Source organism: Centruroides sculpturatus, unplaced genomic scaffold (assembly GCF_000671375.1).
Source record: "Centruroides sculpturatus isolate CEXI.00-Female unplaced genomic scaffold, Cexi_2.0 scaffold843, whole genome shotgun sequence".
Classification (NCBI taxonomy): domain Eukaryota; kingdom Metazoa; phylum Arthropoda; class Arachnida; order Scorpiones; family Buthidae; genus Centruroides; species Centruroides sculpturatus.
Genome location: NW_019385174.1, coordinates 244,756 through 267,769, shown reverse-complemented (window position 1 = coordinate 267,769; position 23,014 = coordinate 244,756). Strand labels below are relative to the sequence as shown.

At 30.8% G+C, this 23,014-nt stretch overlaps 1 protein-coding gene across 2 annotated transcripts in view; it reads left to right on the top strand.

The window, feature by feature from the left end:
* LOC111635738 (lissencephaly-1 homolog) overlaps positions 1-23,014 on the top strand; it is a 68,532-nt gene that overhangs the window by 31,951 nt on the left and 13,567 nt on the right. For both annotated transcript variants that reach the window (XM_023380803.1, XM_023380804.1), the window contains exons 4-7: positions 6,022-6,096; positions 11,668-11,874; positions 11,974-12,070; positions 12,597-12,668. In XM_023380803.1, the coding sequence (XP_023236571.1) occupies positions 6,022-6,096; positions 11,668-11,874; positions 11,974-12,070; positions 12,597-12,668 (451 nt within the window). The remainder of the gene's footprint in view (positions 1-6,021; positions 6,097-11,667; positions 11,875-11,973; positions 12,071-12,596; positions 12,669-23,014) is intronic.

Below are 23,014 nucleotides of genomic sequence, written 5' to 3'. Positions count from 1 at the left end.
TCTCATGAACGAAAATAGATTTATAGTTAGTTCTGCATAAAAAATTTATGGAATGAAAAAATAGTTAAATTAGAAATTGATGCCAAGTTATACAGAATAATTAAATACTGTACTTTGCTCTTTTATAATGTTAAGTGAAATTATTTCTATGAAAATTTATCACAGCCCAAGACATATTGATTCATAAATAAGATCTGAGGACAAAGTATGGAGAAATGATCATTTGATGAAATATTGTGAAATTGTATGTGCAGTAAGCTATAACTTCTATATATTATTGCAAAATGCCTTTCTCACTTTTTCTAGAAAATTTTTTAAAATTAAATTAAACAAACTAATGTTTTCAGCTATCTTAAATAGCCCTCTTCAGATTTGGCATAATTCTACAATATATAAGATGTTCTAACTGACGTCCCAAATTATGCTAAACCTGAAGGCAGCTACTTAAGATAGCTGAAAACATTAGTTTGTTTAATTTAATTTAAAAAATTTGCTAGAGAAAGTGAGAAAGATGTTTTACAATAATAGTATTGTGAAATTTTATAATCATTCACAAGATGTATTCAGTGTAAGGCTGAAAAGAACTGTCTTTTTCTTACATCATGATAATGCTAGAATCACACTATTGTAGCAAAAAATATACTTAAGAATCTGAAGTTAGATTATCCTAAATTAAAGATGTTGAAAGGTCAGTGATTTTTATTGAATGCTGAAATTTAAGTTGCTTTTTGTGGATGATCAAGGGAAACTATAAAGTTTTTTCATGCACAGAATGAAAAAATGGATTGAATGTTTGGAAAAATGTATCACTTTAAAATAGTGATTGTTAAAAAATGAATATATAATGTTGAAATAGGTGTTTTTATTACTTTTTAAAACTGGTTACATTATTCTTCCATTTTTCGAATTAATTGTATAAAAATGGAGACAAATATCAATCAACCTCCATACTTACTCTTCGGTTATACTTATTCTTCAGTTAATTATTTATCTTGAATTAAATATTAATACTTGGTATGTAATAGAATTATAAAAGAGTACTTGTATCTCATAATTGATGAGTATATTATTGTCTGTTTATTTTTCAAATATCCATTCTTTAAACAATGTGCACAATTTAATCACTATAAACATTACCAAAATGTTTGTCAGATATACTTAGTTCACTATTTATTTGACTTATTTAAACCTAATTATTTTTTAGACTAATCATCCAAAACAATATTTTAAAAAATCAAGCCAGATGTTTTGTAACTTGGTGACTTCATGCATGCATGCATGAAGTTGATTTAATCATTAGAATAGCTAATGTATTGTGAGGAATGATAAAATGATTTTTGGTTAGAATTGATGCTTTACTTTTGGGGTGACATAGCAATACAGGTATACCTCAACTTACGTCGTTTTGAGTTACGTCGTTCCCGATTATACGTCGTTTGTCAAAAAAGTATATGGAAAAATAAAAATAATCAAGTTTAAGTCATTTTATTCGACTTTACATCTGTCCGCCACAGATATTGAAGTCATAATATCACTAGAAAAATGTTTAAAGCACATAAAATCATATTAAAATACATACATTTACAAGTATGTACTGTATTTACAGTACATGCATTCGTAAATTTAGATTACTTTTTTCTGTACTATATTAAAAACTAAAATTTACTTGTTTGTAAGCTTAAAATAGATCCTTATTAACCATACATTATTAAAAATGCATTAATAAATAAAATACAGAACCAAAATTGGTAATTTATGGTTTAGCCTAGTGCAAGTAGATTTGGAGACAAGTAAATTCGACTTACGTCGTTTTTTGACTTAAGTCGTTCTCCTGGAACCAATTACTGATGTAAGGCGAGGTATACCTGTATTTAATTTGGTCTACCAGTGCCCAAGTGGATAAAACTACTAAACACTGGTAGTTGGTCCTGGGTTACATCTGACCAATAACATAAAGTGTTCCGGTTTTTCTGTATTAACGCTTAATTAGGGATCACTTTTCCATAGATAGTAGTGACTGTCTATGCTTTCAAGTTTGTTTTGAGTTTTATAATAGTATAGTAGGTATGGATAATGAATTCATTCATGTATTGAGTCCATTTCATCTGTTGGCTTGGTTTTCAGGCCTTGAAGGTCAGTGACTGGATTGCCATTGAAGCACTATGGTTGGGTTGGTGTGTGTTGTCTGTTCTGTGTGTGAAGTGGCAGAATGTGTTTGTGATGCAGTAGTCAAACTTGGGCCAGTGCTGTGTTTATCCTAGTGGTCGGGGGGGCAGTGGCAGATTTTTTGAACAAGAGCATTTGCTTGTTAACTCAGGGCAATATATCCATCATACTGTGATTATGTAACAATCTTTTATATATATATATATATATATCTTTTTTGGAGTGGGTATGCTTAAACTAGGTGTTTATAAATCAGCTGCCCCTGACATGGAGAACAGACACAGTTCACAACTGCAAATTCTGGGTCAGATGCTTCTTATAGATCACTCTGTGTAATTTCTCTCTAAAGACTTTACTGTCATGGCTGACCCTGCTGGAAGCTTATGTTTCCATTGGCTTTGCTCTATGGTTTACTGGGACTACTAAGCTCTCTCATCTCAATAAGATGGAGGCTAGTAAGAGAGTTGTTATTACTATTATTATTATTTATTTATTTATTATTATACAGTATTTAGTGGGTTATACTCAGTTGATACCAGTGGCTGTGTACTATGCCAGATCAGAGTCAAGGCATAGCAACCAAAAACAAAAATTAAATAAGCATGTCAGTGTCTGTATTCAGGAATTTCCTAACAAACATGGCCTTCTGTAGTGTGATGNTACAATTTAAATACCAATGATTAATTACATTGTGATAATGGAACCAATTAATAAACAAATAATTAAAGCAAAACACATTTTCACAGAAAAAACATTTTAGAAAAATACCATTGTAACAATCCAGTTTGCATTTTTCAGTGATCAAATTGAAGCAAAATTCAAGTGGCCTTTTGTATAGCCCAGAACACTCAGAAATGTAAAACAAGTATCTAATCAAGTAGCTATGTAAAACAAGTGTCTAATCATATTCTCATATCGTGAAGCACAAAACTGATGAAAACAAATGTAACTATGAGGGTTGTTCAAATGAAACACGACCAATAATTTTATTTAGTAGGTATAGTACATTCAAATTTTTTTTATTATTTCTTTTATAATTACATCAACAATGAAATGTAATAGGAAAACAACAGTTTGATGTTTTAGTTGAAGCCTGCTAAATTGCCTATCAGTAAGTGTCATACTTTCAATAACTGCTCTGGAAGTGTGGAGTAGACAAGAATACAGTGGGTCAGGTTATATGGCAATTTTTATAAACATTCTAGAAATATTCTATGGAGTAAATGCCATTGTGTATTATAGACCAATTTGGGTTATCTGTATGAAATTATAGCAATTAATTTTTAACTTCTACAAACACAAAAATAAACTTTTCAAAAATAAAATTTGATCAAACATTTTTTTAAATATAAATTTGATTATGAAGCTGACCTCCCATCAACAGTAGCAGAATGATCTGATGCTCTACTTTTGATGTGATACAGAAATATATGTCTATTATATTTTTGCTTAATTTTTTTATGAAACGAAATAGATTTATTGATGATTTTATAATTTTCTGAACTGAGTAGATTTATACTAACTGATAGGAACCTTTATTATTTCTTCTGTGTTTTGAGAAACAGGAGAATTTTATTTCTGATAGCTACTTCACAGAACTACAGAAATATATATATATTAGATTAACTGTTTACAAATACAGTAAGACTCAGCTTAACATGGGGGATGTGTTCCTAGACAACAAAGTGCTAAGCAAAACAGTGTTAAACAATGTAATTTTAACCTAGAGTAAATAGGGATAGGGGAACACGTGACCAAAAATAAACAAATTTTACTTTAATTTTAAGTTATTTTTGTATTAATTTGTATAATAATATATGTTAAATAACACACAAACATATGCACACAGAAATGTAAAGTTCATTTTTTGTGATGACGGTCCTGACTTTTCTGAAATTCTTGTTTGTGACTGAAGGGTCAGCACATCTTCGATGCCCTGTCAGGATGACACCACCACGTCTCGGTTGACACAGAAACCATGCTAACTAGGTCATGCAAGCAGATTCTGGATGGAGGGAGTGAGAGACAGCGCACCGGAAATAATTTCTTCAGGGACTAGATTCATATAACAACCATTTAATGGGTAACACTAGGAAATACATATCTTACAATATGTCGATAGATTCGATAGTAAGGTTTAAATGACCATTCTTGAGAGAGAGAGAGCTTACAATAGTTTGCATGGCGATAAATACCTGGAATTTGGTTGATTCTTGAATAGCTGATAATTGATAATCAAGTTCTTGACTTAATCCAAAGTTCTGGTGACGACATTAATTCAAGTTTCTTTGGCACTTAATAAATCCTCTTACAATTAATCCAAGTAGGAGGCACATAATAGGTTCTGTTGCAATTAATCCAAATAGGAGGCACGAAAAATGTCTGGGTGCGATCTGACGACTTCTATCCAGAGGAATGGCAGCGATTGTGTCGAAAATCTGTTTGTAGCTATATTCATTTGACAACTTTGCAATAATAGGTCAGAAGGTTATGTGAAAGCGTCTTTTCGCGACTGAGAACTTGCTGGGTGATTAACTCCCAGGTATAAATTTGATACTTACTCGATAAAATAGTATTGTTAACGATTTAGGTCAGGCTGTAGATTAATAAACACGGCTGAGTCTCACATGTTCTTTTGCAATAAAGTTGTGAAGTTTCATTTGTCACTGTTTTCTTTCCTTAAGGAAATGTCAGTAGCAGAAGATCGCATCCAAAATGCTTCGTTTTGCTTTTGCACTCCTTTCAAAATCTGGATCATTTGCTACAATTTGATCAACGATTTCGGTTATCTTACCAAACTTTTACTAAGGAAATCTGTAGAGAAATTTTTTGGGTTCTTCGTTTCCAGAACATCTATTTTTCCAGTTCTACATGAATTCCATGTTCAGCCAGTTCTTGAAGGTTGTTGTTAGTAAGGCTCTCACCAGAAATTTGCTATAACTCCTCAATATCCTGCTCATATATATCTCCTAGTCTTGCTATATTGTTTAGGCTGAGTTTGGTCAACCTAACAATACAGCTATAGGCTCTTCTCGTTGAAAATTTTTGGATACCTTCAGCCATAACTTCTTCCACACTTTGTTCGTGCATTTATCAGTTAATCTTTGCCAAGCAAAATCAATATTGCTTATGGCATCCATGATGATATATTTTTTCCAAAATTGCACCAAACAAACATAGATTTAAAGAAAGTACACCTTTTTGCCATCTTTTGCTGATTGGTTTGTGTTCGCAAAAATTGTATTATATACAAATCAATGAAATGCCACAATAATTTAAATCAGCGTAAATTTTGAGCTTTCTTTTAGGCTTCGAGCAGACTGCATTGTATCGAATCAGTGTTAAGCAAGGTAGCATTAAACGGGGTCTTACTGTAATAATAATTTGGGGTAATAGTCTTTAATATATCAAATATGATTAAATATTTTTTTTAATGACTTGATTACAAATAAAATGTACAAATAATAATTTGCAATCATATACATTGGAGAAAATTTTTAATTGCTTTGGATGTATTGCTTTTTTTTTTAACCTATTAATAGTATTCATTCATTCTACTTTATTTGTTTTATTTGAAATAATCACTACTTCATCACTATTGGTGTTTTAGAGAAAAGTATGGTTAATTTTTTATTTTTTGATTGTTTAATCAAAAAAGGCAATCATTTGGTTATGATTGTTTAATCTTTGAACAGTCTTAAAGTTAGAATTGTAATTTGTCATTTTTAAAAATGTTTTCATATTATAAAAATATATGCTATGTAAAATAGTTTTAGTTATTGTAAAAATTTAGATAGAAATAAAAAAATTTGATTATTTTTTATGTCTTGATGATTGATTGTTTTTTAAATGTAGCCAGGGGAAATTGATAAAAAGTATACTGGATTATTAGAGAAAAAATGGACTTCAGTTATCAGGCTCCAAAAGAAAGTAATTATATCTTTAATTATCATTATATTATTAAAGAAATTTTAATATAATTTGATATTTTGTTAAGTATGTACAGTATATATAGATTTCATGTGTATAGGTTAAAAATAATTTAATATAAAATTATTTTTAACATATGTATTCAAAATATTGATTTTATTAATCCTTCTTAATTGTTATACATGTTGTTATTTGTTACAAAGTATAATATATATTTAGGTTATCTTGATTCATTTTCAACTTGTTTTGTTAAATGCTTAACTCAAAACATTCAGTATTATTGACTGATGATATTAAGCGTTTTATGTCAAGCATTTAATAAATATGTTTTTTTATTTTAATTACATTATTTTATTATATGACAGATAGTACATTAAAAACTAGAGTGATTTTTTTTCATACAAAAATATGTCAAACCTAATAAAACAATAAAATTTAAAATATAAACAATAAGAAACTTTAAACAAAAACAAATTGATAACAAGTGAAAAGTATTATAAGTATTTATTTATAAGCTATGAACATGGCGAAATTTAGTTTGAAACATTGTACTACTGGAATAATGTAAGCTTGCATTGGTTTATGGTGGCTTTTGCCATTACCAATTGTTTAGAATTGGTATCCCCTTTGCCATTTCAAAAGAATTTGAAGAAAATGTAGTAACCATTAACTCTTAAGTTCATTATTTTGATGATCTTCTAGCCATATGGAATGAGGAAAAGTTTTAAAAGATAAACCAAAATAATAATAGTGTAACTTTAGAAGTTGATCAAATAGAGAAAAAGAACTTGCATTATATTAACACCTTTATCTGCATACAAAGATTCCTTACAACTATACATAGAAAAAATTGACTGCTGTACCCTCATATATCCATTTTCAACCAGGAATCCCTTCAAATATAAAATTGCACATTGACATTCTCATATACAGGGCGATTCACTGGTGGCATTCAGTAGCTTTTTCTTAAAAATTGTTGTAGATAGGAAGATGGGACTAATGACCAAGTTTATAGAGAAGACTGGGGGACGATTTTGGTTACCATCGATGATCTTGAAAATCAGCAGTTTTTGATACAAAATTTTATTTTATTTTTTGCCTGTTCAACTGTTTCAATCATACAAGGAAATGACATGATCAGTCATAAATTTTGTTGCATGAAACCAGCTAACATGTAGCCAAAAAGTCCTGGAGTCTTTGATGTTTACCAAATTCCTGGTAAAATTATCCAGAAATTTCCATTTTTTAGCCTTGATAAATGAACTATATTCTCTATTCAATTTTAAAAATGAGACGAGATCAGCCTGGCTATCCGATCTTTGAAAATACAAAGGGCACAATTCCACTCTCTCTTAAGTTCAAAATAAGATTTGTCAAATCAGGGAGAACAATGGATGTTATTAACATCAACTCCTCTTAAAATGCCAAGGTTTCTTGCCAAGGAGCACAAATCAGCGAGAACTACATTATAAAAGTCATCTACTGATTCAGCAGCAAATTTCCTATTCTGAAAACATGACCTAACAGCATCAGCAAATGCTGTTAGGTCATGTCAAAGCTCATTACAAACAAAATGAATACTTAAAAAACTGGTCTTCCCATCCAAAAGGCATTCAGAACTATGAGACAAATATGAGGTCACAGAGAAGTGATCTGATAGTGGCAGGTTTTTAACTTTCAGAGACACTATTAAGTGATATATTCTTTGAGAAACAATTACAAAATCAATAATCGAACTACCAATACTCGAAAGAGTAGTCAATTCACCACGATAATATTCTCTGGTTCGCCCATTGAGAAGAATAAGGTTATGTTCAATTTACCACTGTAAAAACAGTCTGCCATTAGTGTCAATTTTTAGATCCTTTGATTTCCTTGCATCATAAATATGTGGTGGCACACTATTCAAAAAGTGTCAATTTCATAACTGTCATGTACTGTACAGTACAGTGGGTGATCGATTAACGAACATAATCCATTCCAAGACTTTGTTCGCTATCCGAATTGTTCATTAACCGATCACCCACTGTATATTGAAANTTATCGATTTACCATAGGTTTTAAAGGGAATTTAATTAATTCGTTCTGGAGACCCCCAAAATAATAAATATTTACTTTCTCACTACGTTTCTTTATATATAATAATAAAAATACATACATACACAGTCTTGCGTTTTTATTAGTCATGTTTTTCCGTTTGAAAGGGTTAAAGAATCTGCCTAATATCGATTGCTTTTCTCTCTTCTTCAGGATTTTTCGCAAGTAATTAATAGCATTGCAATTGTAGAAATCCCCAAGCCTCAACCTGGTTTGGATGTCATTCTAAGATCGTTGTTCTGACATCCTCACACTTCTTCAAAGGATCTTTAATAACAGATATCGGCATTAATCCTGTTTTTCAGAAGAAAACATATTTCGCTGAGTTTCTTGGTGTTCTTCATTCAAGAGTTCATGGCGTTCTTCTGTCGTCAGATCCGTTTCGGGTTCCATTATGAACTCTTCGACGTTCTATATTTCTCAGATGTGATTTTTTTACTCCTTTAGCTGTTTGAGTGTTCTTGATTATGCAGTATTTTTCTTTAAAAAATGAACTGCGGCCTACTGTAGACCTGTTCACACCATACTGCTCAGCAACATTAGGCATCTTCTGCCCACTCTTTACCTTTGCTATTATACTCTCACCTTACAAAAAAAACAGACGCAAAACTTAACGCGGCCTACCCGACAGTCTCGCAAATACATAAAAGAATTATTTTGTCATAAAAATAAAAGGCTGGAATTATAAGGGAGAGTTTTAAAGTTTGGAGGAATACTATCCGATCAGTATATACCGGCTTGAGCGTCGATGTCAACGTCTCCCGCACTCCGAAAAGTTTCGAATTGTTGACCGAAGACAAGGAAAGTCCAATCGGTATTCGTTATTTTACATAGCTTCTTCTTGTGTTTGCTCTGTGGGGTGTTCGTTATCCGATCATGTGTTCGTTGTCCGAACATAAAAATCTTTCGCGAAAGTGTTCGTTATCCGATTTGTTCGTTGTCTGATCTGTTCATTAACCGATCACCCACTGTATATTGAAATCCCCCAAAATGACTACTCCATCAAACATTGGAGATCAAGTTTCCAAAATATTAGAGAACAAGTCAAGACAAAAGTTTTGCTGTTTTTGAAATCTAGCATAAATAATCAGTATTAAGATGGATTGAGAAGCAAAAACATTTGAATGTGTTAGACTAACCACAAATATATCTGGATTAAAATCCAATAGCTTAAAATAACCTTTACATTCATTAAAGAAGAAGATACCACCACTAGGCCTAATCGGGCCCTTAGATTTTTCCACTGCTAGCACACAAAAGTTCCAATTGGCTGGCAATACTCTCCTAAATTTATCAGACAAAACCAATGAGGTCTCTATCTACTAAACCAATACCTAACAGATCTCGGCAGTTACACATAAAACTCATAATCATTGGACTTTTTGAACTAATTCCATTACAATTCCAGAAAGATAGGAATCTGATCAACAGTCCAACTCAGATCCAAGTTGTGTCCCGGAGGGACATCGTGTGCTATATAGATCTGTCGGATTGACTGACATGAGAAAAGTTTAAAATAAAAGGAGGAAACTCAATAAGACAGGATTCCTTAAAATCCTGTCTTATTGAGGTGTATAATGCTTATCATCTATAAATAAAACATCATCACATAAATAGACTTGTTTCCCTACAGAACGATAATCTTTTAAATAAGAAACCAATTTTGTGTGGTGTAAACTTGATCTGGCAGACAAATCTGGTGCCAAAGTAAATATTGCTCATCTATCTCAGTCAACTTGTTGAAATGACATTCTGAATTTGTGGCAATACCTGGAGTCAACCTTAAGTGCAGCTGTGGTGAAATTGACAATTATAAAAGACAACTCGCTGTTCCAGAATTTCTGAAGTAAAGAATTTCAGATTTACCAAGATGACAATTAAATTCAATAACACTCACAGTTTTTCCCGTATACAGGAGATATCGACTGTCTTGTTTAGAAAAGTCATCAATCTCCAATTCTTTGGACAGAAAATTAACCATATAATCAAAAATATCTAACTTGTATGAAACACTATGATTAAACATTAAATTATTTTTCCTGGAAGCATTAATATGTCTATCGTAGGCAAAAGCATGCAACTCATCAATGTTGTTAAACGAAAGTTGTTCTCATTGCTCTAGTTTTACCAATCATGATCGAATATTAGAACTTTACTCTCCAATGATTTTACTGAAGACAGAGTAGCCTGATAAAGCTGTTCCAGACCAGCAAGCTTGTCTTTTATAATTGTCGATTTTACCACAGCTGCACTTAAGGTTGACTCCAGGTATTGCCACAAGAAAGTTAAACCCTCTCCATCCACTTCCAATACATTTTCTTGTTTTTTAAAATAATGTTCAAGCTTCAGGCATTTAGCTCCCAGGTCACTTAGAGAACTGTGGTGTTTTGCTCCTTTCCTGCCATTCCAAACTTGAGACATATCACTAGGAGGAGTTGTTGGAAACATACTTGAGAATAATTCAGAACAAAATACTGCCTTAAGGATATTATATTACTTAATTCTAGTTGGCTTCACTTGACTAGTGTATTAAAAGTAAAAAATTTAGTATATTAGTAAAAAAAGTAAAATTACCAATAGCCAAGACAAGTTAACAGCACTCTCTATTTTTAATAATAATAATATTAAAATTTAATTATTAAAATAAAAATAATATAAAAATTTGTTTGCAGTTTATCTCTTTGTAAGAGTGTCATTATTGAAAACAAATTTGCAATCAATTTACAAAGNACACGTTTTTGAAAAAATAATCATGGCTTGTTAGGTGTATTAAATACTTGGCTTGGATGTCACACCAACAGTTAACTCAATCAAAACTTCAGACTATGAGGCGTTAAATAAAATTAAATGAAATATTTTAATCGTGCAAGCACTTTCAACGTAAATATAATTAATTTAATTATTGACATTTAAAATGTAAAATATCAATCTTAAATAATAAAATAATATCAATTAACCTGTTTAATATTCATAATAAATCTTTATCATTATTACAATTAAACAAATAATTAAATTTCTTAATGTATGTCTGAAAGCATGCTTATTCATAACCATGTGACTTTAAATGGTTTTTAACATAAATCTTCTGAAGTCATCCTCCAGTTAAAAAATTTTTAAATTTTAAGTAATTAACTTTATGGAAATAAATAATAGTTACATCAAAAAGTGTTTTTCTTTTTTGTTATCAATAACCTCTTACATAGATGAATATTTGAAAAAAATTCAGTTAAAATTTTTCTATCCCACCAATAGTAAAATACTGTAGTTGAGAATATGGAACAAATCTCTAAACATCTTTCTATGATCCATTTACATGGTTTTCAGTTATGCATGGTTTTTGTGGAATCAATTACTTGCATAAATAGAGGGATTACTGTATTTTATCATCATAAATTGATTGTAATTATAAATATTAACTAAATATAAAGGATTTCAACTTAAATTTTAATATTAGAAAAAAAAAAACTATTTTAGGTTATGGATCTAGAAGCAAAACTTGCTGAAGCAGAAAAAGAATTTATAGCTGGTGCTCCGACACGAGAAAAACGCTCTCCAGCTGAATGGATTCCTCGCCCTCCTGAACGATATTGTTTAACTGGCCATCGTGCTCCTGTAACAAAAGTTGTTTTTCATCCAGTTTTCAGTGTTATGGTATCATCTAGTGAAGATGCTACAATAAAAGTAAGTGACAAATTAGGAAATTGTTACATTTGAAATAAAATGTAAATTTTAATTATGGTAAAAGAAATTTTCTTAAATGTTTTGTAAAAATAATCACAGGTTTGGGATTATGAAACTGGTGATTATGAAAAGACATTGAAAGGCCATACTGATTCTGTACAAGACGTTGCATTTGATCACACAGGAAAATGGCTGAGTATGTTTTATATAATATACATACATACATTTAAATAATTTAATGTCTACTTACTTTAAATTTTTTTCTCTCCAAACTGTATGTGCAAGAAAAAGAAAAGTTGTAATTTTTTAAAATTAATAGATTATATTTAAATTCATGCAGATAATGATAAACTTCATAAAAACCATTTAAAATTTCTTTTTAATAGCAATAATATGTAATTTTTGGTATTTAAAAGAACAAAAATTATTAATTAAAATGTTTTTGCTTATTGATCTTAATTATTATATTAATAATGTTTTTACAGTAGTTATTACTCTTGCTATAACAAGATGTTTTTATTTTTGTTACAATTTCTTGTACTCTCACTGTAATTATAATTTTGGAATTAGCTAAGATGTATTTATTCTGTTTTATGACTTATATTTTTTCATTCATATTTGTCTTCTATATCAAAACAGAATTCTATATTGAATTTATTTCAGATCTTTTTTATTATTATAATTGTTGCATAATAATTAAATGATGATTTTAATATTTTTAGTTTCATGTTCTGCTGACATGACAGTTAAATTATGGGATTTTCAAGCTTATGAATGTATCAGAACTATGCGTGGTAAGTTATATAAACTAAAAATTTTCCAATAATAAAAATAATAATATACTTTTGTTTCAGATAATAAAAATTATCCTTAATTAACACCTTCATATCAGTTTAAATTGTATTATTAAACTTTAGTAATATACAAATTTTTTGCAAGAATTTTACAAAAGCATTTTTTATTTTAAATATATTCAATTATGTATTTATTATTATGTATGGAAAATAAATTTTATTATTCATGTTTTTGATTATAAACATTACAAATTTTGAACAATATACTTACTTGTGAACTCTGAAAGAATGTATTTATATATATTTGAAATGCACAAGGGTATAAGAATAATTTCTTTTCTGTGGAAAACTTATCCAAATTAAATACTAAATTCAAAAATCAATGTTTGTTAACATGTTAATGGAAATTAAATGTATTATCATGCTCATATATCATGTTAACTGTTTCCTCATCTTTGTAATGTTTGTATTCCTTTTTCTTTTATGGGTCATTTATATGATCATTTCATGTGTTGTTTTTATTCTTTCATCTCAAATATTTTTAATCTTTTCTTTTCTAAAATCTTTAAACTTTTACCTGAAACTCTGTCATATTATCATTTTGTGAATCCTAGATGTTTAATTTGACATTCTGCATTTTTTCCCTCCAATTATGTTTTAAAATGTTTAACTTATCTAATTTTATACAGGAAATCCTCATTAATTCAAACTTGGATAGTTCGAAATCCCATTAGTTTGTAACAGTACTTTGTCCCAGCTGGAAATATAGAGATTTACGTGTTAAGGAATTTGGTTAGTTTGAAATACTGTATAGCTATTTTGAAATTTGAAGTGAAAATTCTGTCTGAACTCTGATATGCATATGTTAATTGGTTCATTTAGATTGAGGTGCCATTATGCTATAAGAGAACAATAGACCAAGAACAAATCTAAATTGTCAATATGGCTTTGCTTTTACAATAACACATTATCGGGTGTCATTTTATACATAGATTATCCCTTTTTTCTCTTATCTCATAAAATACGGCTGGTTTTTAGGATTGTAATTCAAGTAGCAGATCGAGTTATTTGTAGGCTCTAGGCTACTACATTAGGGCAACATTCTACTTTTTGGACCACCTTAACCTATCCCATGTTAAAATTTTTCTCCATTGCATGTCACACCATGATGAATTTTTGCCAGTGTTAAGCCTAATGAAAATTACACGTTTTTGAAAAAATAATCATGGCTTGTTAGGTGTATTAAATACTTGGCTTGGATGTCACACCAACAGTTAACTCAATCAAAACTTCAGACTATGAGGCGTTAAATAAAATTAAATGAAATATTTTAATCGTGCAAGCACTTTCAACGTAAATATGTACGTGGATTCTGTAGGGGAAGGATTCCCCTGCAGAATCCAATAACAATCACCAATTATATAGGAGCAACTACAGTCGACCCCCCCTATAATGTGCGTTCCTATAACGACAATTCCTATAATGTAGCGAAAAAATTGTAGCAACATTCGTATAAAGTACCTCCTATAACGTCATTTCGCGACAAGATTGATAGAATCTGGACCAATAGTGGATGAGCAGCCAAACTACTTTCCTCCGACCCTGCGCCACGCTACGGAGCGGCTAAATTGAGTTTGCTATCGTCTGACAGTATTATATATAAATTAGGTACTGTACATATAATTATATATTAATTATATATAAATTAGGTACTGTATATATAATTATATATTAACTTAATTTATTGTAACTTTATTATAATTATATATATGCTTTCTGCCGCCTGGCAACACGCTACGGAGATTTTAGGCTAGTAAGTTGAGTTTATTATCGTCTGTACAGTATGTAAATTAGGTACCGTAAGTCTAATACAGCACTAATTTTATACATTTCTTGTGAAAGAAACACTTCTTATTCAACGGCCATAAAAATTATTTATATTAATGATGTCTCCAAAGGTCAAATTATTTTTCTGCGAAAAATTCGTTATTAGAAATCGCGGCCGCCGTTTCATGTGCTGTTCCGCAACGAAAACCAGCTTTAAGCAACGGCGTAGTCGAACGGTACACACTCGGTAAGTAATCCTATAATTTTTTGTTTATAGCATAGTTTATACGGATTACTCCCAAAAAATTATACGTGTTTTGGAAATGTTGAGTGGAATTAGTGTAGAATCGGTTAATTTATAGAAGAAAACCTTTCAAACAGCTTTATTCCGTAAAGTTCCCACCTATCGGGTGCGATTGGCTCATGTATTCAATCATTCCTACAATGTAAAATTCAATTAGCGTGGAACGTATCTAAGCGTTATAGGGGGGGTCTACTGTACCAGAATGCTGGCTGCTCGCATATCTGAACACCAACGTTTGGTGGCACTTGGCAATTGCAACACTGAACTCTCCAAATTGGTGATACAACAACATCACATAGCGCTTTGGAATCGGGTGGCAATATTCAAACACTGTGATGAAGGGAGCTTGATATATATTTGGTAGGCTCTCCTCACAAAACTGCTTTCCCCGTGCAACTCCCCTACCCTCGACTTACCAAACGTCTGGATTAATTTATACAGGCATTTAAAAAATCAACAATAGTTCTACACTCATTTCCCACACCTCCTATGTGATTCAAGGCACATACGTGTCAGCCTCTTTATGTGCATCTTTTTATATGTTACATGTGTTTTATGTATTTTAAATTATGTCCCACGCTTTTATATTTAAATTTTAATGTAAACTTGCACTTATGGCTCTATTCCGATCGGCTTCTATGCTGTCTTTGTTAAGGTGCATGCGTGCCAAAAATTTTATACTTGTTTACAAAATGTTTTTAATTTAAAGTCTAAAATTTACTTGTTCTTAATAGCCATTCTAATTGGCTCTTATGTTATGCATGTTAAGGTGCACGTGCACCAATTTTTCACATTTGCAAGAAAGACTTCGTAACTTCAATGATCTTAATTAATAGCCATTCCAATTGAGTTTATTTGTTTTAAAACGCATGCACGCCAATTTTAAATGTCTTTAATTCTAAAATTTAAATCTTATTATTTTTAATAGTTATATTCCAAAAATGACTAATATCGTTAATGCTTAAATTTAAATGTTCTGTTCGAATTCTCTATTCGATTTTGAATTGCCTGAAGACGACATACATATTTACGTTGAAAGCTCTTGCAAGATTAAAATATTTCGTTTAATTCTATTTAACGCCTTATAGTCTGAAGTTTTGATTGAGATAATCATGGCTATTGTATCATCTGAAATTATTTTTTTATTTTGCACAAACAAAATAGATATACAGTAGAGCCTCAAACTCGGCACTCGATAACCCGGCACTCCGGATAACTCGGCCACGCCCTGGCAGGGCAAAAATACCCTTAGATAATTAATTTTCATCATAGACAGCTTTATGCCTCATAAAGTATTTTTCTGGGGTCTGTTTTATCAGGTAAATTACTGTACACAGTGTATTCATTAATTTTCATTTTCATGTAGTAAAGGCTCTATGCCAGGGGTGGCCAACCTTTTGCATACCATGCGCCAATTTTTTGATAGACGAGTTCAGATGCACAGTGGCGTACCGTGGGTGTTAGCCGCCCGGGGCGGAGAAAAATTTCGGCCACCCTTTAATCAGGTATTTCAGTTTAAAAGATCAAAATTTAGTTGTGTGAAAAAAAAATTAATAAAAAATGCGGTGGTGGTGTAGTTACCCGTACAAAATAGTCCCATTTGACATTAGTGGCATACACGATTGCGAATGTATCGTGAATCGTAGAAGCATAAAAAAAAAAAGGTCAACAGGTGTAGCAGTCCAACCGACTCGTGGACTGTCCGGACGGTAGCACTGTCATTTAGACGCCTATGCACTGATCGAAAATAAACATACATGCATACACTGTAATTTACTATGTGGAGAACACTCATTTTATCTGTAAAGTTGATTGCAACGAATTGTGCAACAAATGAACTTGCCAAGACAGACTATAAAAAATTAATTTTCTATGTAATATTCTTAATTGCAAAGAAGCCAAATCTGGCAATGTTGCTCAGAACTGACTAAAGCGCCACTTGTAATCGTCCAATGCGCCAAGTTTGGCGCATGCGCCATGGTTTGGCCACCCCTGCTCTATGCCTTCATAAAGGACGTACTTTTCCTTTGTTTAAGGATATTTGGGCAGTTTATTCTCTGTTGTATTCTCAGCAAACAATACATACAAGTCATAATTCGAAGTTTAGACTATTTACAAAAAGTCAAATTAACTTTTGAGTCCATCTTTATCCTTTATACACTACCACAGAAGTGACAGTCTTAAAAAATTTGCTTTGAAGAACTCTTCTTAAACACAGGTAAAAATTGGTAAAAAAAATCTCACAAGGTTAAAAAAGATCAAGTAATGTAGATACTCGTAACTACCACTAGAGGGCCAGAAGCAGTTTAAAAAGGTGGATAAAAATGAAAAGGGTGAAGAATTTCTTTGTGTTTTTAATTGTAAAAGTGTCAGAAACCTACAAGAAAAGGCTGACACTTGATCTTTTTTAAATTGTGAGATTTTTTTACCAATTTTTACCTGTGTTTAAGAAGAGTTCTTCAAAGCAAATTTTTTAAGACTGTCACTTCTGTGGTAGTGTATAAAGGATAAAGATGGACTCAAAAGTTAATTTGACTTTTTGTAAATAGTCTAAACTTCGAATTATGAAGAAATACATCCTGAGTTATCACAAAAATTGTAACCAATACATACAAGTACAGTACAATATTTTCTGAGGAAACACGCATACTTATCCTTTTTTAACCCCCATTCCCGATAACCCGGCATTTTCACAAACTCGGCCACCGCCACCCTTCAGTCCACATTAGGCCGAGTTTCGAGGCTCTACTGTATAAATAAATGTAAAAACAAAAACTTATATTTCAGAAGTTAGTTATAATATAAAAATTATAATGACTAGCGACATCTAATTTCAAAAATGTTCCGATGCAGAAACGAGATATTTTGGGTCCACCGGTCAAGCAAGGTCAGTGGGTTGCGACTCGAGATATGCCGGGAATAACAAGGGACCAGTTAAAAATAATTTGGGCTACATTTTGAGGAATTCTTCTTGTTATAAAACCTATCAGACAACCTGTAAAGTTCTCACTGGACATGTGCTGTTTACCTGCAGTTTATTTTTATTACTATTACTATAATTATTATACAGTATTTAGTGGTTATACTTGGTTAATATCAGTGGCTATGTACTATGCCGGACCAGAGTCAAGGCATAGCAACCAAAAACAAAAATAAGTGTGTCAGTGTCTGTATTCAGGAATTTCCTAACAATGTGGCATGTATTCAATATAGTGGTCTTCTGTAGTGTGATGTATGTATTTCTCTTCAATTATAATGTTCCTAGGCTTTTGTGTAGTGTATGTGGTATCACACCTGTAAAAGAGAGAACGACAGGTACAATAAGTACAGGTACCCTTTCCATCCTCCACAGATGCCTTATTTCCTGGGCGAGTATTATTAATTAATTAATGAAAATAGCACTCTGTTTATATACATAGTCATATTCCATTTTCTTAATAAATTACATTAATTACATGACATATGCATATTGTACAGAAATACGTAAATCTCAGATAATTCAAAGTCTTGATCATTTCATTCCTTGAATTTCGAACTAATAAGGATTTCCCATATTAATGCAGTTTCTAATGATAGGGTGGAAGTTGCTTTTCAGAAACATAAGAACTAAAAAGATTATTTTGATTTCTAGAAGAAAGTCTGTAATTTTATTTTTTTGATTGATAGAATGATTTATATAAATTAATTTGTATAATATACGTATCTTCTTAATATTAGATGATTCTCAATACCCATTATAGCTGTAATTAAAATACTGGGTATCTATAAAGGTTGTGAGCAATTATAAAATATGTGTTATTCTTAAAGTAAGTAGTGCAGAATAATGAAACTATTACTATTGAAAAGAGAACTTTATTTCATGCATGATTCAGTTTTATTCATAAGAGCAGTACTCTCCGACTTTTTTTCAGGCACAGCAACCTAGGTACTTCCCAGGATTCTGTGGCACGCTACAAGTAAAATATACAAAATGTACAGGAGTTACAAAGTAAACACCAAAAAAAATACTAATTTGTTGTTTTGTTTTTTTAATTTGTGATAATATAAAAATATTTGAAATTAGTTTATAATTGATTTTCTTATTTTTTATTTCAATTTTATTTCTTAACAACATGGAAACCACCCTGGATTAAGTGTCATACAGTCCTAGCATAAAAAACACGTGATAGGGAGTCTTGATTCTGTGATCATAATTGCACATGACAGAAACATCATCTACTTGTTGCTTCACAGTCTTCTTGCCAAATTTACATGTGCACAGATTCTGTGAAATATGATTCTTACTATTTAAAGATAAGTTTGTGAGTAAATGCATGTACAGTACATATTCTGTGAAATATAAGTTCAAAGGTGTAAATGTTTGAAGCATGTTAGAATTCCTTCTGTCACAAACATTAGTGGCAATAAGAATACAATAGGCAAATCATTTGAATTAACATGTATTTATCATATTCACATTCCCACCATAAGCTCTACTTTTCCTCCTCTTGGAGACATTGTGTCTTAGCACACCCAGCATCATCTCATGGTTGCAGAGCTCTGCATAAGAATTTGTTAATGTATTGTGATTTTTCAACAAAAGTATTTTGTGCTTTTGACTTTCACTTAACAAAATTAATGGTAACTGTTTAGAGACATTTCAGAAGATTATTCAGCAAGAATCTACCAAGAACAAACTTAATCCATAAGTGGTATAAACAATTTATTTGTACTAATTGCATGTATAAAATGAAAAGTCCTGTCAGACCAAACATCAGTCAGGAAACTGTTTACACTATACAGCAGGCTTTCCAGTAAAATCTAATGATAACTCAGTACAGTGGCTAACTGAGAGCTGAATGTGCCTAAACAAAATATTTACTAAACAGTTTGTTTAGTAAACATTTTGTTCAATGCCCTTATCTTCAGCTATTCCCTCATATTAAACATAATGAGACTGCACTGCATTATAAATTTTTTGAGAATTTGTTAAGTTGTATTAACTCGTTGGGTACCCAGAAATTTTTGATATTAATGTAATTAAACATAAAAAATATTTAAAACTGAAAAAAAACGAAAGAAATGCGTTAATTTTGAAGAAAAAGCTTCAAACTTTATTTTCCATTGTCTCGCCTTTCTGCAAAATTTGACACCGATGAGTCATTGTGTTTACAGCTGGATGACCTTGAGAACATCTGGTGTTGGATTTCCCAAGACATTCTCATAGATGTCTCGGGAGGAGAAGGGATTAAAGTAGGGTGAATACTAACTGGCAGTATATTTTTAAATATTTTAAAAAAATTAAAATTTTAATTGCGATTTCTGATCCCCCCCCAATTTAATTAAACTTATATATAATAAAATATATTAATTAAAAAAATTAAAAAACTATTGGAGGTTGTTTTTGACATCAGAAATTAGCTTTAAATAACTTTACCAAAGTAAAATCCGTGCACTACAACTTTAGAACAATTAATTAAATTTGATTTTAAAAAATTGCATTAAAAAACAATTAAGCATTAATCACGTGTCATTAAAGGTTGATTAAAATCGCGATAAAATTTTTTCGCACTAGTAAAAATTTTTGAAAAAATTTGGAGACTTAAAAAACATTCCAAAAATCCAAAAAAAAATTTGGGGGCGAAAGGACCAAGTTTTCTGTAACGCTATAGAACTTGCCCGAGTTAACTCGGGATAAGTCCTTAAGGAGTTAATTAATTAAAGAGAACTCCTGCTGTTGAACTTCTGTTTTAGTGATTATGCAACTTTTCATATTTTTGGCAAGATTAATTGACAGTGTACATGTAAGAAATAAACATTATCATACCATAGTTGATCAAACAAAAGATAGCCCAAAGGATAATGTTTTTTGCATTTTGACTATCAACAAGATTTATAGCAATACCTTTCTTCTATATGAACAAACAATAACAATCAATAGAAGCATTTACCATGATGATTTGCAATTGCAGTTATTGATTCAGCTACTTCAAGATAAACTGAATATTATGTTCTAACAAGTTTGGTTCTACTGCATATCCATAAAGAAGTTAGAAAACTCTTGGATAAGTAGTGGCTTAATTGCTGGATCAAGTAGGAATGTTTCATTTCCTGGCTGTTGCCTTCTCTCCATATCCTTATCTAATGCCACTTGGTTTTTCTCACAAGATTATATAAAGAGAATATTGTCTACCTATCTACCATTGACCCATTGACCTTAGCACTGGATGATTTGAAGGACAATGACAACAAAAGTCAGTCAATATATACTGCAGAATGATTGGCAAGAAGTTGAATATAGAATAGTCTGCAGGGCAACAAATAAGTCATACATTGAACTTTGTTAAGGATGGGAAAAACTTCTTTAAGTATTTATTTAATCTAGTTTGTTTGATTTTTGTGTAATAAATTTTTTGATTAATATATTTTTGATTTGACTGTTATAAATATGAAAATTAAAAAATACAATATTATATAAAATAAAATCATTTGAGTTTCAAAAAATGTAAAAAAGTCTCTTGATTTTTAATAATAATAATAAAGTAGTAGCAGTAGTAAAAATGTTATGATTTGATTTTTATAAATTAATAAATGTATTTGTAATAATAATATAAATAATCTCATTAAATTTTTTAATTTTTCAAANGATAGTATTCTCCCGAACTTTGAAACTCTCCCTTGTAATTCCAGCTTTTTATATTTCTGACAGAAACAATTCTTTTACATTTTCTTATGAAAATGCGGATTTATGCCGATATCTGCTATTAAAGATCTTTTAAAGAAGTGGGAGGACGTTGTTCTGACAGAACAACGGTCTTAAAATGGCATCCAAACCAGGTTGAGGTTAATAGGCCTAGGGTTCTCTACAATTACAATGCTATTAATTACTTCTGAAAAATCATAAAGAAGACAGAAAAGCAATCGACATTGGACAGATTCTTTAATTAATTAATTAACCCCCGCAAACGGAAAAAACATGACTAATAAAAATGCAAGACCGTGTATATATGTATTTTTATTATTACATATAAATAAACGTAATAAGAAAGTATAGTCTATATTTTTTATTATTTGGAGGTCTCCAGAACGAATTAATCAAATTTTTATAGAAACCTATGGTAAATTGATAATCGGTTAACGAACAATTCGGATAACGAACAAAGTCTTGGAACGGATTATGTTCGTCAACCGATCATCCACTGTATATGCAAACATAATAAAACTTTATGAAAACTATGAAATTGGCCTGATGAATGAAGCAGTAATGGCATTAGTCTGTCACTCTAGAGGAATGATTCAAATCCAGATCAGAATTTCAAAAATTTTTACAGGTGATGAAAATGTTGATCTGGCTATTTTGGACTTTATCTTTTACCAGCTGACCGCTCTACTGTGGATCTGACCTAAACTCATGATAAAAATGTAATTAAAAAAACTGTAGTATTGAAAACCCTGGAGTGCAGAACTCCAGCATAGAGTTCAGTGTAGATGGCTGAACTGGAGAAAGATGATTGGGGTGCTGTGTGATAAGAAAATAAACTGCAAAATAAAAAGATTATACAAAATCATGGTAAGACCTGCAATGATAAACACTGCTGAGATGTGGACAATTACAAGATCCCAGGAAAAGATTAAGGAGACAGCAGAGATGAGAATACTGAGATGAATGTATGGTATGATGAAAGAGGACAGTTTACATAAATAATGTAATTTTTATCCCACGCTATGAAAATTATTAGATCTTTATATTTGGATTCTCATTAACTTAAAATATTCTTAACCTAGGAGTTTGTAGAAGATGTATGTAGTTTGATTAGTTACATTAAAGCATGTTTTGAATAAACAGAGAAGAGTTTTGTTACAAATATGACAAATGCTATGCTAAATGTAATTGTCAATGGGCCAAGTAATTATTATATTTAAATCAAAAATTCATTTAAAAAATTTTTTAATTTTCTTTCTTTCTCATAGTTCTATTTCTTTTTATGTATAAATAAAGATAGTAAGAATTCTCACAAACTGAAAATACAGGTATTCCTCGCCTTATGTCGGTAATTGGTTCCAGGAAAGTGACATAAGTCGAATTTACTTGTCTCCGAATCTACTTGTCACTAGGCTAAACCATAAATTACCATTTCCGGTTCTGTATTTTATTTATTAATGCATTTTTAATAATATATGGTTAATAAGGATCTATTTTAAGCTTACAAACAAATAAATTTTAGTTTTTAATATA